The sequence below is a fragment of the Eucalyptus grandis genome, chromosome 6 (genome assembly GCF_016545825.1).
Source record: "Eucalyptus grandis isolate ANBG69807.140 chromosome 6, ASM1654582v1, whole genome shotgun sequence".
In the NCBI taxonomy this organism is placed as follows: domain Eukaryota; kingdom Viridiplantae; phylum Streptophyta; class Magnoliopsida; order Myrtales; family Myrtaceae; genus Eucalyptus; species Eucalyptus grandis.
The window spans coordinates 40597201-40611300 of NC_052617.1; the positions used below are offsets into that span (position 1 = coordinate 40597201).

The 14100-nt window shown below is 42.3% G+C and overlaps 4 protein-coding genes across 6 annotated transcripts; 1 reads left to right on the forward strand and 3 right to left on the reverse strand.

Annotated features, from left to right (window-relative positions):
* Positions 1–2017: 2017 nt before the first annotated feature.
* Positions 2018–4465, forward strand: LOC104452000 (protein GAMETE EXPRESSED 1). The gene is made up of 6 exons (XM_010066542.3): positions 2018–2543; positions 2651–3238; positions 3329–3455; positions 3577–3763; positions 3863–4010; positions 4092–4465. Exons 1-6 carry the CDS (start codon positions 2056–2058, stop codon positions 4345–4347), a joined length of 1794 nt encoding a protein of 597 aa, XP_010064844.2. The 5' UTR covers positions 2018–2055; the 3' UTR covers positions 4348–4465.
* A 10-nt stretch (positions 4466–4475) lies between these two features.
* LOC104449748 (pentatricopeptide repeat-containing protein At3g14330) lies at positions 4476–6718 on the reverse strand. The gene has a single exon (XM_010064000.3). It carries the CDS (start codon positions 6511–6513, stop codon positions 4576–4578), a length of 1938 nt encoding a protein of 645 aa, XP_010062302.2. The 5' UTR covers positions 6514–6718; the 3' UTR covers positions 4476–4575.
* A 305-nt stretch (positions 6719–7023) lies between these two features.
* Positions 7024–8631, reverse strand: LOC104449749 (uncharacterized oxidoreductase At4g09670). The gene is made up of 2 exons (XM_010064001.3): positions 8065–8631; positions 7024–7880 (listed from the first exon to the last, which is right to left on the reverse strand). The coding sequence occupies exons 1-2, from the start codon at positions 8524–8526 to the stop codon at positions 7260–7262; spliced, it is 1083 nt and encodes a 360-aa protein (XP_010062303.2). The 5' UTR covers positions 8527–8631; the 3' UTR covers positions 7024–7259.
* Positions 8632–10330: 1699 nt separating this feature from the next.
* Positions 10331–13659, reverse strand: LOC104449750 (F-box/LRR-repeat/kelch-repeat protein At1g09650). 3 transcript variants are annotated; one of them, XM_010064004.3, is made up of 3 exons: positions 13450–13659; positions 11741–11924; positions 10331–11638 (listed from the first exon to the last, which is right to left on the reverse strand). In XM_010064004.3, exons 2-3 carry the CDS (start codon positions 11905–11907, stop codon positions 10678–10680), a joined length of 1128 nt encoding a protein of 375 aa, XP_010062306.2. In that variant the 5' UTR covers positions 11908–11924; positions 13450–13659; the 3' UTR covers positions 10331–10677. The 3 variants fall into 3 exon arrangements, with proteins under 3 accessions (XP_010062306.2, XP_010062304.2, XP_010062305.2); XM_010064002.3 differs by having other exon boundaries at positions 10331–11924; XM_010064003.3 differs by having other exon boundaries at positions 10331–11949.
* Positions 13660–14100: the final 441 nt, after the last annotated feature.

Genomic DNA, 14100 nt, shown 5'->3' on the forward strand with positions numbered 1-14100 from the left:
TTGGTGAGAGCTTGCGAGCCCTTGCAAGATCTAATGCGGTCGTGACCCTCGCCCCCAATTAGCAAAGGCTTTGTGGCTAACAAGGGATGCCGGTGCCCAATGGCCAATAGAGGTCATTGGCCCAATGGTCCCACTAACCCTCTGAACAAAAAAATAGTAATAATAAAAGAAAATGAAAAAGGAAAAAATAAAAAAATATAATAATATTTAAATTTTATTTAAATTTATCCACATCGATGGCCAGCGTCGACTAAACTATTCCTTTAGTGATTTCTAGTCAAAATTGATCGAACTTACTCAATTGACTAAATTAAAAAATTTATGACTGAATTTATAAAAATGTTATATATTTAAATATTTTTGAACAATTGTCTTCCGTACCTTTGCACATGAGCATTGCATTATCCCTGCGCAAACTGTTTTCAAAATTTAGCGGTGTCAAGATTATTGCAAGCTTGAAAATTGCATTAACTCGATTTAATAAACGCTAATGGTTTCAGGACCGCGTACACCTCTTTTGCTTTCTACGTACATTCCCTTGGAAAGAAAACATAATTCAACCCTTTTTAAATTTCTTTGACAATGAATGACCCCGGTTTAAATTAATGTATGTAATGTATAAGTAAAAAAATCACTGGATTTGCTCCAATGGCCAACCTTCCAACATAGAAGGAGAACGTGGGGTATTCGAATCCACATCTTCTTAGGGGGATTGAAACGAGGACAATTTAGTTTCAAGTGTGGTTTTCGACTCTCACACCTTCCAAGGAGGCAGGATAAAAATCTGAGAATTAAAGTTAGAATATGAATAGAGTAAAGACTGATAAAATTTGTGATAAAGGAGCACTCACATTTCGAATCTCTATTTGGGAAAGTTAATAGTCTAAGATCACACCCTGATTGCTTTTCTTCGGAAAGCAATTTGGACGAACATGGAAATTTATCTTGTGTCATTGACAAGTAAATCATTCATGGATGAGGGTTTCTCAATTTGGAGTCACGACCGCCAAGTCATGAGCAAATCTTTATCCAATTGAATTTGATAAGAGAGACTCTGCGCGCTTGAGAAATTAACCCGAAGACAGAAGTCCAGACACACCGAATTATCTAAAAGCAATCGTATTCGAGCAATTACCCCTTTATCAACAAATTGTTAAATTACGAGATTTATATCAGAAAAAAAGATAATAATAAATGGAAAGAAAACAGAAACAAAGAAAGAGAAAATACGAAAAAGGAAACGGCGCCGTCGGCAGGCGCCTATTCGCAGCACGGAGTCGCGTCTGTTCGTTCGCAGGCGAACGCACCGTTCTGTAACTCCCACAGGCCTCATATAGTTTCGCGCCCTTCCGTGCAACTTCACCGCCCCTCTCTTCGTCTCTCTCGCTCTGTCTCTCTCTTGGGGTAAGTTGATGAATCATTGGAACGTCGAATTCTTCGGTTTTGATCATTGCATTATCACTCCCACGCTCTGCAATGGCTCTGCGTTTCTCGGCCCCGTATAAATCTGGCAACTTTTCCCGTTTCTTTCGATGCGGGACTTGGATTCTCAGCAGGTTGTTCCGTGGATCGAAAACGTACTTTCCATATTTAGCCACGCCCCTTTTCACTTGCTGTTGAGATTTTCCTCTGCTTTTCTTTCCCTTTCCTTTTTCGCTCTCAGGGTCCTCTGTTTCCGTTTTTTGTCCTGTCATGGGCAGGTGAGACGCACCGAACGTATGAACATACATATTTCGACGTCTCTTTTCTTGGTTTTTTCAAAGGGTGTCCCTGTCAACGTTGTTTTCATCAGAAACGGATTTTGTTTCCTTTAATTGTATTACCCAGATAAGGTTATTCTTGTTGGCCTCCATTTCTTGCACTCTAAGTTTGTTTCCTCTCTGGAAGATACGGATGGTAAAATCTTATTGGAAGCTTATAAATCTCTTTGCCGTCTCAATATACACTCGATAAGATGTATATATACGCTTGTTGAACTGGACTTTTGAATCTTTCTCGTGATTTTTCTACAGGGTCTCTCCAGGTCGTCTTCAAACATAGAGAACACAGACTGAAATGGGTTACAGTCCCGTTCCTCTGTTTCTACTTGTTCTGGCGTTCGTCCCCTTGAATTGCCACTCGTGGGGTTGGTTCTCCTCGTCTACTACGGCAACGCCTCGCTCCGAAGGAGGTTCTTTCCGAGCGACGAGAGACAGTTCCGATGGTTCTGTTACGGAGTTCTCCATGGAAGGGCTCAATAATCCCAGGGGGGCCAAATTAGTCGAGAACGCTAGAAGGAAACTGGCCGCGTCGAATTCGTGTTGGAGGAATGCGTACAACACTCTTTTTGCCGGGTGCTCAGAGATTCTGGCTGCTGAGGAGAAGCGCTCGAGGTTTGCTTGGCATCTCAGCGATTGCTTCCAACGGGACTCGGGACGGCCCGCTTTCCCTCGCTGTGATGAGAAGTCCTTGATGGTGGATTGCCGCAAAATGCTGGACGACTCCGAGCGCACGGTTTATCTCGAATTTTACCTCGAAACCAATTCTATCTGCCACCAATTACAGTTCAGTATTTATAATGTTCTTATTATTAGTGCGATCTGCCGTTGCATTTTCATTATTTCCTCTGTGCTTTTCTAAAGCGAGAAGTCGATTCTCATGAGTTTTGCAGGACACATGCATTTAAGCAGGAAACGGAGAGACTGGTGAACGATCTAAAGAAATCTGCAGAGAGTGCAGAAGACAAGCTAGAAATCATACAAGATAGATCGGATTCCCTTTTCCAGCGTTCCAACGAGATATACGATTCGCTGATCTCTATTGACTCCCGAACTCAGCAAGTGGCTCAGGCATCGAAGAATGTGCAAGATCACATTGAAGAAGTTCTGCACCACTCGGAAGCAATTTATGAGCAATCCAGGGGAATTGCCGCTTCCCAAGCGGAGCTACAGGAAGGGCAAGAGAAAATGAAGGAGAAAATAGAAGATGGCATGGCGAAGATTTTGGAATCTTCCAGTAATTTGGGACGAGAGATAGATTCGTTAAGGAAGGAAGCTGGAGAGATAGAGAAGGAGATAAGTAGAGTTAGAGATGGGATGTTCTCGAAGATGGAGGATTTGCAAGGTAAAGCTGATGATATTGGAGATAAGGCAGGGATTTCACTGGAGAAGCAGAAGCAGCTCTTGGATGGACAATCTTCTGCACTTAAGGGCCTTCAGTTTCTCACCGAGTTTCAGTCTGAAGCATTAGAAGAGAGCAGGTAAACAGCAGACAATCGACAAACATGTTTCATATGAAAAGATGAACACTAACCTGATTATCTTTGTTCTTCTTGTTATGACCACCTCAGGGGCACCTTGCAACAGTTGGCTGAATATGGCAGAAGACAACAAGAAGACCTTCTTCAACGGCAAGAGCAGCTTCAGCTCGTCCACAATCACTTGATCAAGAACTCGAAGTCTATCTTGGAAGCTCAGGTTTGTCTTGTCTTAGAAATTTTATTTTTGTCGAGTTAGGAGTTTTGAATTTAGATGGTTCATTATCCGTATGTATTAAACAAGCTCTTTACAAAACAGCAACATCTTGTCATATTTGCAGGAAGCCTTTGAATCAAAGCAAGCGACGATGTTTGTGGCCCTCGACAAGCTATTTGCTTTGCACAATGCGATGCTGCTCGAGTCACGGATAATAAAGGCTTTCTTCCTTTATTCTTTATCGATCTTTATTATTTATATGTTCACCAGCACCAAGCAAACATACACTGTGAGGCCCTGGCTCTATATTGGTGAGCGTTTCTTTTCTCCAGTCATTTTATTAGTGCAAATTGCAAAGTAGCTTTTAATAATGCCAGTTTTGACTAAATCAAACACTTGCGTCTTTGCAGGTTTGTGCATGACTTTTGTTATTGAAGTATTTATTCTTCGATTCACAACCATGGGTATTGAAGAACAGGCATGGATCATAAACTTGTTTAGATCTGTCTTTGCACTTGCTGCTTTTGCCCAGCTTCTGTATGCAATTTTTACATACAGGTGAGTAAATAGAAGAATACTTTTGGAATTGGCACAAAAGGTCTAGCTTAGTTACCTTATTTGGAAACTGTGCGATTGCAGGGATTATGAAGTTTTAAATCATCGGATGCTATTAGCCTTGGTTGAAAAGGTGAACAGCTTGCAAAAGGAGAACAAGCTCTTTGACGACCTGGACAGTGATGTAAACTGGTTGTCATGGATGGATACTGAGCTACCGGAAGAGGCAGATACCAATGAGGACCCAGACTTCTTGCCACGCGAGGAGGTTGGAGAGAATTCGATCACAACCGACATTTGCACAAGAAGATATAACCTCCGCCGTCGGCTTCCTTATTGATCATGTCTCTTTTTGTTTTGGTTGACTTTGTTAGACTGAACTTTCTGGTCCATTTTTAGCTTTTTAACATACACATGGTTTTGACTTCAAAATTCTTAACATATCCAGAGTGTAAACATCACAGAGGATTTAAGGCAATTAGCACATATTCACGTTCAATTGAAAGTTTTTCATTTCTTTTTTTCAATGCAGTTTCATATGCTTGCTCAATAATGTACTTCTACAAAACTACCAATAATCCTTACAAGAGCATGTACCTCCTTTGAAATGGTGAAACCGATTCGTATCTCTCAATGTAATTACTCGGCTCGTAACTCTCGACACAAACTTCATCCAAGAATGACAATCCACACAAACACGAAGATTCTTTGTAATCCTTATTGGTGTCCCAGCGCCTGTGTGAATGAGAGCAAACGTAGTCGCCAGTCTCTCGCTATGCCCACAGACCCACAATGTCTTCATGTCTTCATTCACATTGTGAAGAACTGCTCTAGTATCAGGCACGTATCCCACTTCTTCCATAGCTTCCATCAGATCACTCCATAAGTTTCTATATTCTGAAGAGTTCTGGAAATCAACATGCCCTCCAGCTACGAAAGTATGTATTCTGTTCTTTATTTGTATCCAACTGCAGCCAGCCTCCTTCTTTATCCCTCTCTCTTCCATCAACTTTCTAACCACTTCAACATGGTCCCACATTCCTGCATTTGCGTAAATGTTGGAAAGGATCACATAGTTCCCAGAATTGTTCGGTTCAAGCTCAAAGAGATGGCCTGCTATCTTCTCTGCAATGGCCACATTTCCATGGAGTCGACAGGAGTTGAGAATAGACCCCCAGACGCTGCCACTTGGCTTCATCGGCATATTTTCTGCAACTTTCAGTGCCTCCTCAATTTTTCCGGCTCTTCCTAACATATCCACCAGGCAAGCGTAATGCTCTGAAGTTAGCGAGATCTTGAAATCCTCCATTTGATCAAAGAGTTTCCTTCCCTCATCAGTAAGCCCGGTGTGGCTGCAACCAGACAATAGAGTGACGAAAGTGACCGCATCTGGCCTGATACCGGACTTGGTCATTGCATCAAATAGCTTGACTGTTTCATCCATAGATCCATTTACTGCATAACTATTCAGCAATGTGTTCCAAGTCGTTAAATCCTTTGCCTGCATTTGATCGAACACTTTCTTGCAATAATCCGTGATGCCACACTTAGCATACATATCCATGAGCGAATTAAGTACCAAAATGTCTGGTCTTGCTTTTGATTTCACAATCTGCGCATGTACTTCCTTCCCGCTATGAAGTGCCGTTGCCGCTGCACAAGCTCCTAAGATTGTTGTCAACGTGACCCAACTGAACAATATTCCGCCCCTCTGCATTCTTCTGAGAATGCTCAATGCTTCAGTCACCTGATTTTGCTCAACGAAAGCAGCAATCAACGAGTTCCAAGAAATTACATTCTTCTCAGGCATTTTCTCAAACACCCTTAATGCTTCCTCCAAAGACCCACACTCTCCATATAAGTTCAGAAGAGCATTGTAAACAGCTTGATCTGGGTCTTCACCAGACTTCACCACCTGGGCATGCACTGCTTTACCAACCCATAAATCCGTCAAATCTGCACTTGCCTTTAAGGCCATTGACAAGGCAAACTTGCTTGGCACAACGCACTGCAACAACATGTCACGGTACAGGAGCAAGGCCTCTTTGGAGCACCCATTTTTGGAGTACCCAACGGCCATAGCCACCCACATGGATTCAGAGACAAGTCCATTGTCAAGGCCATCTTCGAATATTTGCCGCGCCTGATCGACTTGGCCACAGACCGAGTAAAGGGTAACAAGCTTGGCTCTCACGGTCTGATCATCCAGTAGATTATCATTGCCTCTATCCCTACGTAGTAATAATTGTAGATACAGTCTCTGGCCAAGTTCTAAGGATTTACAGGAGATGCAACTATGGAGGACGAGGGAATAGGACTGGGGATCGACGAATTTGGAAGGTGCTGATTCGATCAAGCGGACAGCCTCTTCTAGTCTGCCCGATCTGCAGAGAGATCTGAGGGTTAAATTGAAGGGCTTGCCAGGTTTGACGGTCCTGGGATTCGAAGTGGCTGTTATGGTAGTTGGCAAGGTAATGGTTGGTGAGAGAGAAGTGGAGCAGAACATGATCAGGGAATGAATTGCGTGGACAAAGGTTGCGTGTGAAAAACTGAGGTTTTCATAAGGATCGTTTGGCACTGGCAAATGGTCATCACCTGTTATCTTCTTTGTAACTGTCTGGCGTGATGGTTGATACGTCCCTCATCCGACAACGGAATTTTAGGAGGTTGAACAGGCCTGAAAAGTTGAACTAACACTACAGGAGCAAGTCTCTCCATTGCTTAATGAGTCGGTTTCCATGAGCCAGTTCAGAAGATTGAACTAGCTCCATAGAAGTTACGTCTGTTAGGCTGATTGCGGTTGCCAGGGTATTTTCTCTTTGCTCTGTTTCAAGTCTCCGTTGGCCTTTTTAGCTTGCAATGGGACTAGTCAACCCATGAAGTTGTTGATGAAATGAACTAAACGAACCCATATGAGAAGAAGAAACTGTTTTTTTGTACCGATTCATGGAAAATGCATTTTCGCAGAAGCTGAAGCAAAAGAACTTCAATATTAGCGCATTGGTCTTGAGAACGATTGAGCGCAAAAACCGCAGACTGAGAACTGAATAGCTGCTATCTACACATACACTGACTGAGACTCTTTCAAATTATAGCAAATCCTCAATTACATTATTACAAGTGAACAAGTATCCTCCCTCCATCCACAGACTTCTTTACGGCGTCGAGGACTAGCTGCGAGAACTGAACAGCTGCTATCTATACACACACTGACCAAGACTTACAAATCAAAGCAAATCCTCATTAACATGGCTACAAGTGAACAAGTATGCACCCTCCATCTATGGACTTCTTTACCGCGTCGAGGACTAGCTGCGTCTTTCTGCTGATTTCAGGCCATTTTCTCTCTGGGGAACACCCAGAATTGCGAATGCCCTGAACAAGGCTTGCAAACTCCCGAATCATCAAGGCCTCTTGTGGAAGCTCCGTGGGGACAAGGACCCTCTCCGGCTTTACGTTCCACCCTATATGGAGGTCCGCGAATTTAGCACCGGGAGTGAATTCGAATGAAGCAGAACCTTCCTCGATCGGTATGGTGAAGTCCTTGAGATGCAGCGATCCATTTGAACCGATGATTGCAAAGTCCATGGACACGTGGGCGAGGAACGAGCAGTGGAACGTCGCGGCCGTTTCGTGCGCCGAACCCCAGTACAACACAGCAGAGCACGACAGGATGACTCCGGCCGAGTTGCGGGTAACATCAGGAAGAGCGGATACAGCAGATGGTAGTTTGTAACAGGCAGCCCAGAGAAAGGCACTGATGCAATACCAGCCCAAGTCACCGAGCGCACCGAGGGAGTCCAGGTCGGGCTTTACTCGAATGTTATTCTCGAAAAAATCTCCGCTCGGCGTAAACATGGACATGCTGTTGATCTGGGATACACAAGGAGATGCCAGTATCAAGTATCATTTTTTTTTGTTTTGGATCTCGGCAAGATTGCAGTCATGAATAAACCATATTCTTTTTTTTTCCTTTTGGCCATGAATGGACTATGAGTTTTCTAGGATTTCTTGAGAAATACACATGAAACGAACTCTTAAGACATCCGATGCTCACCGAATTCAGTTCTCCAAACCGCCCAGGATCAGACACAATCTCCATCATCTTCTCCGTCCTCGGATGATGCAGCCACATGGTCCCGTCCATGAACTGGACCCCGCTCGCCTCGCAGGCCTCCAGGATCCGGTCGAGCTCCGCCGCGTCGACCGCCGTCGGCTTCTCCAGGAGCACGTGCTTCCCCTTCCTGGCGGCCGAGACCGCCCAGGCCACGCGCAGGCTCGTCGGCAGCGGGAGGTAGACGGCGTCGACGAGCGGGTCGTCCAGGACGTCGCCGTAGCTCCCGTACAGCTTGACGGCGCCGGAGAGACCGTTCGCGGCGGCGAACGACCGGGCCTTCTCGATGGAGCGGCTGGCGAGGGCGTGGAGGGTGGCGTTCGGGGCGAGGGCGATGGCCCTGCACAGCTTCCGCGCGATGCCGGCGCAGCCGATGATGCCGAAGCGGACGGGATCGTGCCCCATGTTCGCGTCGCTCTGCTCGTGAAATTTGCCCTGGAAAAATGGTGAACGGGAGCGCGAAATGTGAACGAGAGAGAGAGACGAGTGATGGTCCGTGTGGATAAGATTCTGCGCTATTTCCACTACTCGTTTGTCTAATTACACTCAACTTTTCAACAAAGTCAAATCAGCCATTCCATGTTCACAAATTTTCATAATTTCATTATTGTCCAGGTTTAGATTTCTTTTTATTTCAACCATTTTTTTTTACATCAATCAAAAAAAAAAAAAAATGTAGGCTTTTGTTATCTTAAGGAAATTCTTTATAATGGGACCGATGTACTCTTTCGTAGGATATTCAAAATACACAAAATTTATCACTTCCACTTTATTTTTATTCTATAGATATCAGAGTCATTACTAGTTGCTATTGAAATTTTCCTCCAAAAGAAATAAACACGTAACCAAACCTAGTGATCACCTAGCTCTAATAAAAAAAATATTGCGATGGTTCATTTTAAGTAAGTTTTAAATTATGATCTCTAAATAGCAAAAGTAGTTCTTCGTTAGAATTGTATCAAGTGCTTTCTTAGGAATATCTAGAAATGATTTTAATTTATCTATATATATTAGTACTTATATTAATCTAAATCTAGTTCCCTATGTTTTGAAAAATACAAAACACAAAATGAATAGAAATTTTATCAATCTAAAAAATTAGGAATAGGATTGAGATTTAATATATGTACTAATATATATAGACAAAGCAATATCATTTCTAGATATCTTATTTTTAAAAAGAGACTTAAAATAGCAGTCAACTTGATAAAATCATGAGCTGAAATTTACTTACATTGAACTATTGTAATATTTATAATTATGAAATGAAGACTATCATTTTCTTATGATTTAGGAAAAGGATATAAATGATTTTTTTTCCTAAAATACAGACAATAGCATAATAATGAAAACTTTTGAATGGTCCCTAAGAATTAATTTGAAATTGTTATAAAAAAATTGAGGGAGTAAATTGAAATAATTAAAAATTTAGAGACTATCTTAAACATTTAGGAATGTTTAAGAATCACACCAACTGTATAAAAAAGCCTAATAATAATATTACCCATTAGACTAGCATTTAGGAACTATTGGTGTCAATTTTTCCTTTTGTGAACATACACATTAACATTATGCTAACTTTGGCATAATGTGAATGGTACGTAAGAACTAATTTGAACAAACAAAAAGCCTAATGATAACAATACAGATTAGGTCGGCATTTAGGAATTATTAATATCATTTTCCCTTTTAAAAATCATACACAGTTACATTATGCTAAGTTCGGCGGTTGCCAAACCCATCCTTAATTGATTAGAAATTTGAACCTATATGTGATTATTATTTGCCTATGCATCAAGACCCCAGTTTTGACTTCTGCTCTCTCTCTCTCTCTCTCTCTCTCTCAAAATCAACAAAGTGGCATGGCATTTTTTCTTTCATTTGTTTAAAACTTAAAACAAGTTATTTCATTTTCGAATTTTGATAAGAAGAATTTGCTTAAAAGAAAAAATCCGAGCTGGCTCATTTGATACTGTTCGTTCCACAATCGAATCATGCATCTAAAAAGGAAAATGTTCACATTGGGATAACATCTACCGAACGCGACAAACTAGTTGTGATTCTTGAAATTCTTGTTTTCCCCATTTTCTCAACATACATAGATGTAATTATCCACTGATTTTCGCTTAGAATAAGAAAGAAATTCAATCCCTTCACATTTGAACCCAAAACGAAAGAATCCATCCTCTCTCTAGCTCGGGATCGATGGTTTTCACAACACTCAGGTTCACAATATAGACAAATTTCAAACATGTTTCAACTTCAAGCAATGATGTTTGATTTTAACAACGATACTGAAGCTCACTCGAAAAGAAAGACACAAAAAGTAACGGCACACACGGGTGAGTTCTAAGGACTAGTTAACGCCTCTGAGTGGGCCGAGCCAGGCCTAGTGAACCATGTATATACAACAAAATCGGCTTCAGCAATGACTAATCAATAAACTTTCATATGGGTCTCAAACCCCATCAGATCATATGCTGCTAGAAGTCAAGTAGTATCATTGTATCAGACCTCCATCAACGACACAGCAAAGCCGGCGTCTTCTCTGCAGCATCACCAGGAGATGAAGCTATTGACATGGGCAAAATATGAATTCGATGACAAGGCGAGGTTCTCTTGCACCTCGATCCTCCTTATTTCTTTGAGCTCGAAATGATATCGGTACAGCGAGTAATCTTCATCACGCTCAAAAATGATATCTCCGCTCATCTTCAAACCCAGTAGCGGAACCATGTCAAACGTGCAACCCATGGTGATGGAACACGTCTGTTTCCACGCATGCCCTGACAATCCCTCCAACATCCAGATGTTGATCTGGGTCATCTCTTCATGAGCAATGAAGCACAAGGAACCACGTATCTCAAGAATCCGGTCATGTGTTCTGCAGCTTGTAGGGAGCGCTACTTTATGAAACTTCTCGCTGTCCATTTCCATGGACACTATGTAATCACTGTGATCAACGAAAGGAACCCAGTGCAGATATCCTATAGCAAAAACTGGTCTGTACCCTAGCCAACCGAATAGCCCAGGTTCCGGTCCGTCAAGTGGCCTCCACACTCTTGTTCCGAGACTAAGAATCTCACAATGGAAGTAGTTCAGCTCGTCTCTGAATAAGTGCACTACCTTATATACCCCGGAGACCTCGCTCAAGGCAAAACCATAAGATTCATTATGCGGAGGACAGAGAGTGCCTAAAGGAAGTGGGTCGAGCTTTCTGGTCACGGGATTCAAGACTATCAACCCACCTTTCTTTATCCTGTTCTCTAGCAGGATTAAACCATCGCAAGTTGCTCTTATCTTGCCCAAGCAGCTTATCTTGTAGTCTCTTTCCTCGCACTTCCCATTGCTAAATTCCATAAACTTGACACAGGATTTTCTTGGATAATGGATGGCAGGCTGAGTTAAGATGGGAATGTTCTGTGATTGCAAATAGTTTGTGTCAATTGAGAAATAGTTTGGGTTATCAGGCGGCCTGGATGTTAAAACAGAGTAAATATTGTGAGGTGCTGGAAGCCTAGACAGAAAAATCAGGATGGTGTCAGACCGATGAAGATGGGCATGAACAAAATTGAGGCTCTTTATGATATCTCTCCAAGACTTGCAAACAAGCATCGACCTGAGGAGGGATTTGTGAGGGAGACAGAGGAGGATGTTAGTGATGCAGTCCTTTGGAAGATAAGGAATTCGCCTCTGTTCTTCCTCTTGCTGCAACCTCTTTGAACAAGCCTTTTCTTCCACTAATCTTGCAAGATTCTTGCCCTTGCTTCCCATGGATTTTTCCATTGAACATTCCTTAATTCCTAGACAGAAAATTATGACAGCAACCTGTGAAGTGGAGAATATGGAAATAACTGATTCCTAGAGGTATTCAGAGGCTTATATTAAATCAGATAACCTGTCTCAAAACATTCGCAAGTTTAGGTAGAAAATAAATAGCAAAGTTGAGATGCTACAGCAGTGAATGAATGGCAAAAATCTCGCCATTTAAGCGAGCATCATTTTGCATCTAATACAGCACGAGCATAACACCACCCAATCAACGTGACAAGAAATCACAGATACAAACTTCAAAAGAAATGAAGGGCATATTTCGTTAAGTAGTTGAAGTTGGATGTAGAGGTGTGAGATCAGGTGAATATGTCAATCAGGCACACAATCAAGATTGAGTTTACCTCATTTAGAAAGTGTTTATATTTCAAAAATCATGGCATCAATAGTAAGGCTTTCTGTCCAAGTTAGATTAAAATTAGACCCCAGAACTACTGACTTTCATGAAAGGACTTTTACAAAAGGAGTAAATGATGTTAAAGTTATATCCTAAGGAGATAAGAATGCTTTTGACTTAGAGTGAGGCATCTTACATGCCAAATGGATATGATGTGCCTCTCATGCATCGCTAGTATACAAATAAAACATAGCGAAACTGATCAACGTGGTGCTTTGAGTTGAGATAATTCCGTCTCTTTTAATCTGCTTCATCTACTTAAGGAAAATTGATTAAGGCTCTCTCTTTTCATCTAACCGTGATAGTTCTGTCATAAATTGTCCCTTCCTTTTTTGATTTCACCTATAATCTCATGGCTATGTATCCTTTTCGGACCATATGTATGAATAATTTGGTTTAACTAATGTTGGTAAAGGATTTGTTAGATAAGTTGCCTGAGAGTTGTCAAGCTAATTTCCCGAGGGATGACATTGCTACATACTCTCCATTGCTCTTGCTGTTAATTGAGAGAGAGAGAGAGAGAGAGAGAGAATCTTGCCTACCTCGACGGCAAAATTTATAAACAAAGACTACATAAAAACGTGTGTTGCACAGCAGCATCCCGCGTCATTTACTAGTAATAGTCTATAACCACTTTAGAACTCATCAAAATCGTGAATTGACTCATGCGAAAGGCACCCTATCCCGCACAATTCACTAAACTAACTCAACAGATTAGGGGTTTTCCAATCAGTGGATAATCAGAATCATGCTTGAACAGATCACAGCGGAGACCGCAGTCTCAATTCAACAGCTTCACGGTTCAACAGCAGTACTCAAGACCTCACATACTGGAGACAACCCAAGAAAATCAAGATCCAGCATAAATTCATGCCAGTTCTGAGACTCAAACCATCACAGAGACGGACAAACGGTGCCTAAAGAACGAGAACGTCGCTCCACACTCAGGTCCAATCACCGATCATCCGGAAAAGAGCGAAAATTCCCCCGACCTCATGCAGAATATTCGATCAAGGCATGCACAGACAACGTGATAAAATGGATCCCAGAAAGAACGAAACAGCAAAACACGGAAAAAGGGCATGAAAAAGAACCGGAACCTGGTTAACTGCTTCTTAGCTCATGAGTGGAAATTCCGGACAGCTTACGGGGGGGACGAAGACGGTCGATTCCATGACCCTTTGGAGCTCTGCCCAAGACCCAATTGTCCCCAGTTCGAGCGAGTGCACGAAGTAACGAAGAAGAGAGCGTCCCTCGGTTGACTCGCTTTCCTGCCGGCTAAGCAAAGTCTTTGCGAAGTTCTCCATGCATAGTTGCATACGCAAGAAAAAAACACGGGGTGTCGCTATCCGTCACATTTTTCAAAGGACGCGAGCACTTTCGTCACGGTAGAGCCACGAGCCCAGCAAGCCCATCCCGGCTTGAAGGCCCAATGGATCGAACAGTTCGGACAGGCCGAGAATGAAGAGCATGCAAACGTAAATCGCATGGACAGAAAGTGCGGACTTGGGTTTGCTATCCTCCTCTTGCATTTCGGTTCGTTTCGGCCGAATCACCGCGAAGGCCCACGGCGAAATGCTACAATGGCTAAGCTGCGGATACTTCATTTGGAAGTTCATGATCGTTTAGGAGTCTCATCTCGCAAAACGTTCAATGACTGACGGATCTCTTACCATCGGCACGAGCACTTTTCATGATGGCGGACTCTTATTCATTTGGAAACTGTTTTCTAGAATACAACCTTCGATAAT

Excerpts from the sequence above, each read along its gene's own strand:
- LOC104452000 (XM_010066542.3), top strand. The coding sequence starts at position 2,056 with ATGGGTTACAGTCCCGTTCCTCTGTTTCTACTTGTTCTGGCGTTCGTC. Across the intron at positions 3,239-3,328 it reads GAAGCATTAGAAGAGAGCAG|GGGCACCTTGCAACAGTTGG; the intron begins GTAAACAGCAGA and ends TGACCACCTCAG. Across the intron at positions 3,456-3,576 it reads AGTCTATCTTGGAAGCTCAG|GAAGCCTTTGAATCAAAGCA; the intron begins GTTTGTCTTGTC and ends TCATATTTGCAG.
- LOC104449748 (XM_010064000.3), bottom strand. The coding sequence starts at position 6,513 with ATGTTCTGCTCCACTTCTCTCTCACCAACCATTACCTTGCCAACTACC.
- LOC104449749 (XM_010064001.3), bottom strand. The coding sequence starts at position 8,526 with ATGGGGCACGATCCCGTCCGCTTCGGCATCATCGGCTGCGCCGGCATC. Across the intron at positions 7,881-8,064 it reads GGTTTGGAGAACTGAATTCG|ATCAACAGCATGTCCATGTT; the intron begins GTGAGCATCGGA and ends TGTGTATCCCAG.
- LOC104449750 (XM_010064002.3), bottom strand. The coding sequence starts at position 11,907 with ATGGAAAAATCCATGGGAAGCAAGGGCAAGAATCTTGCAAGATTAGTG.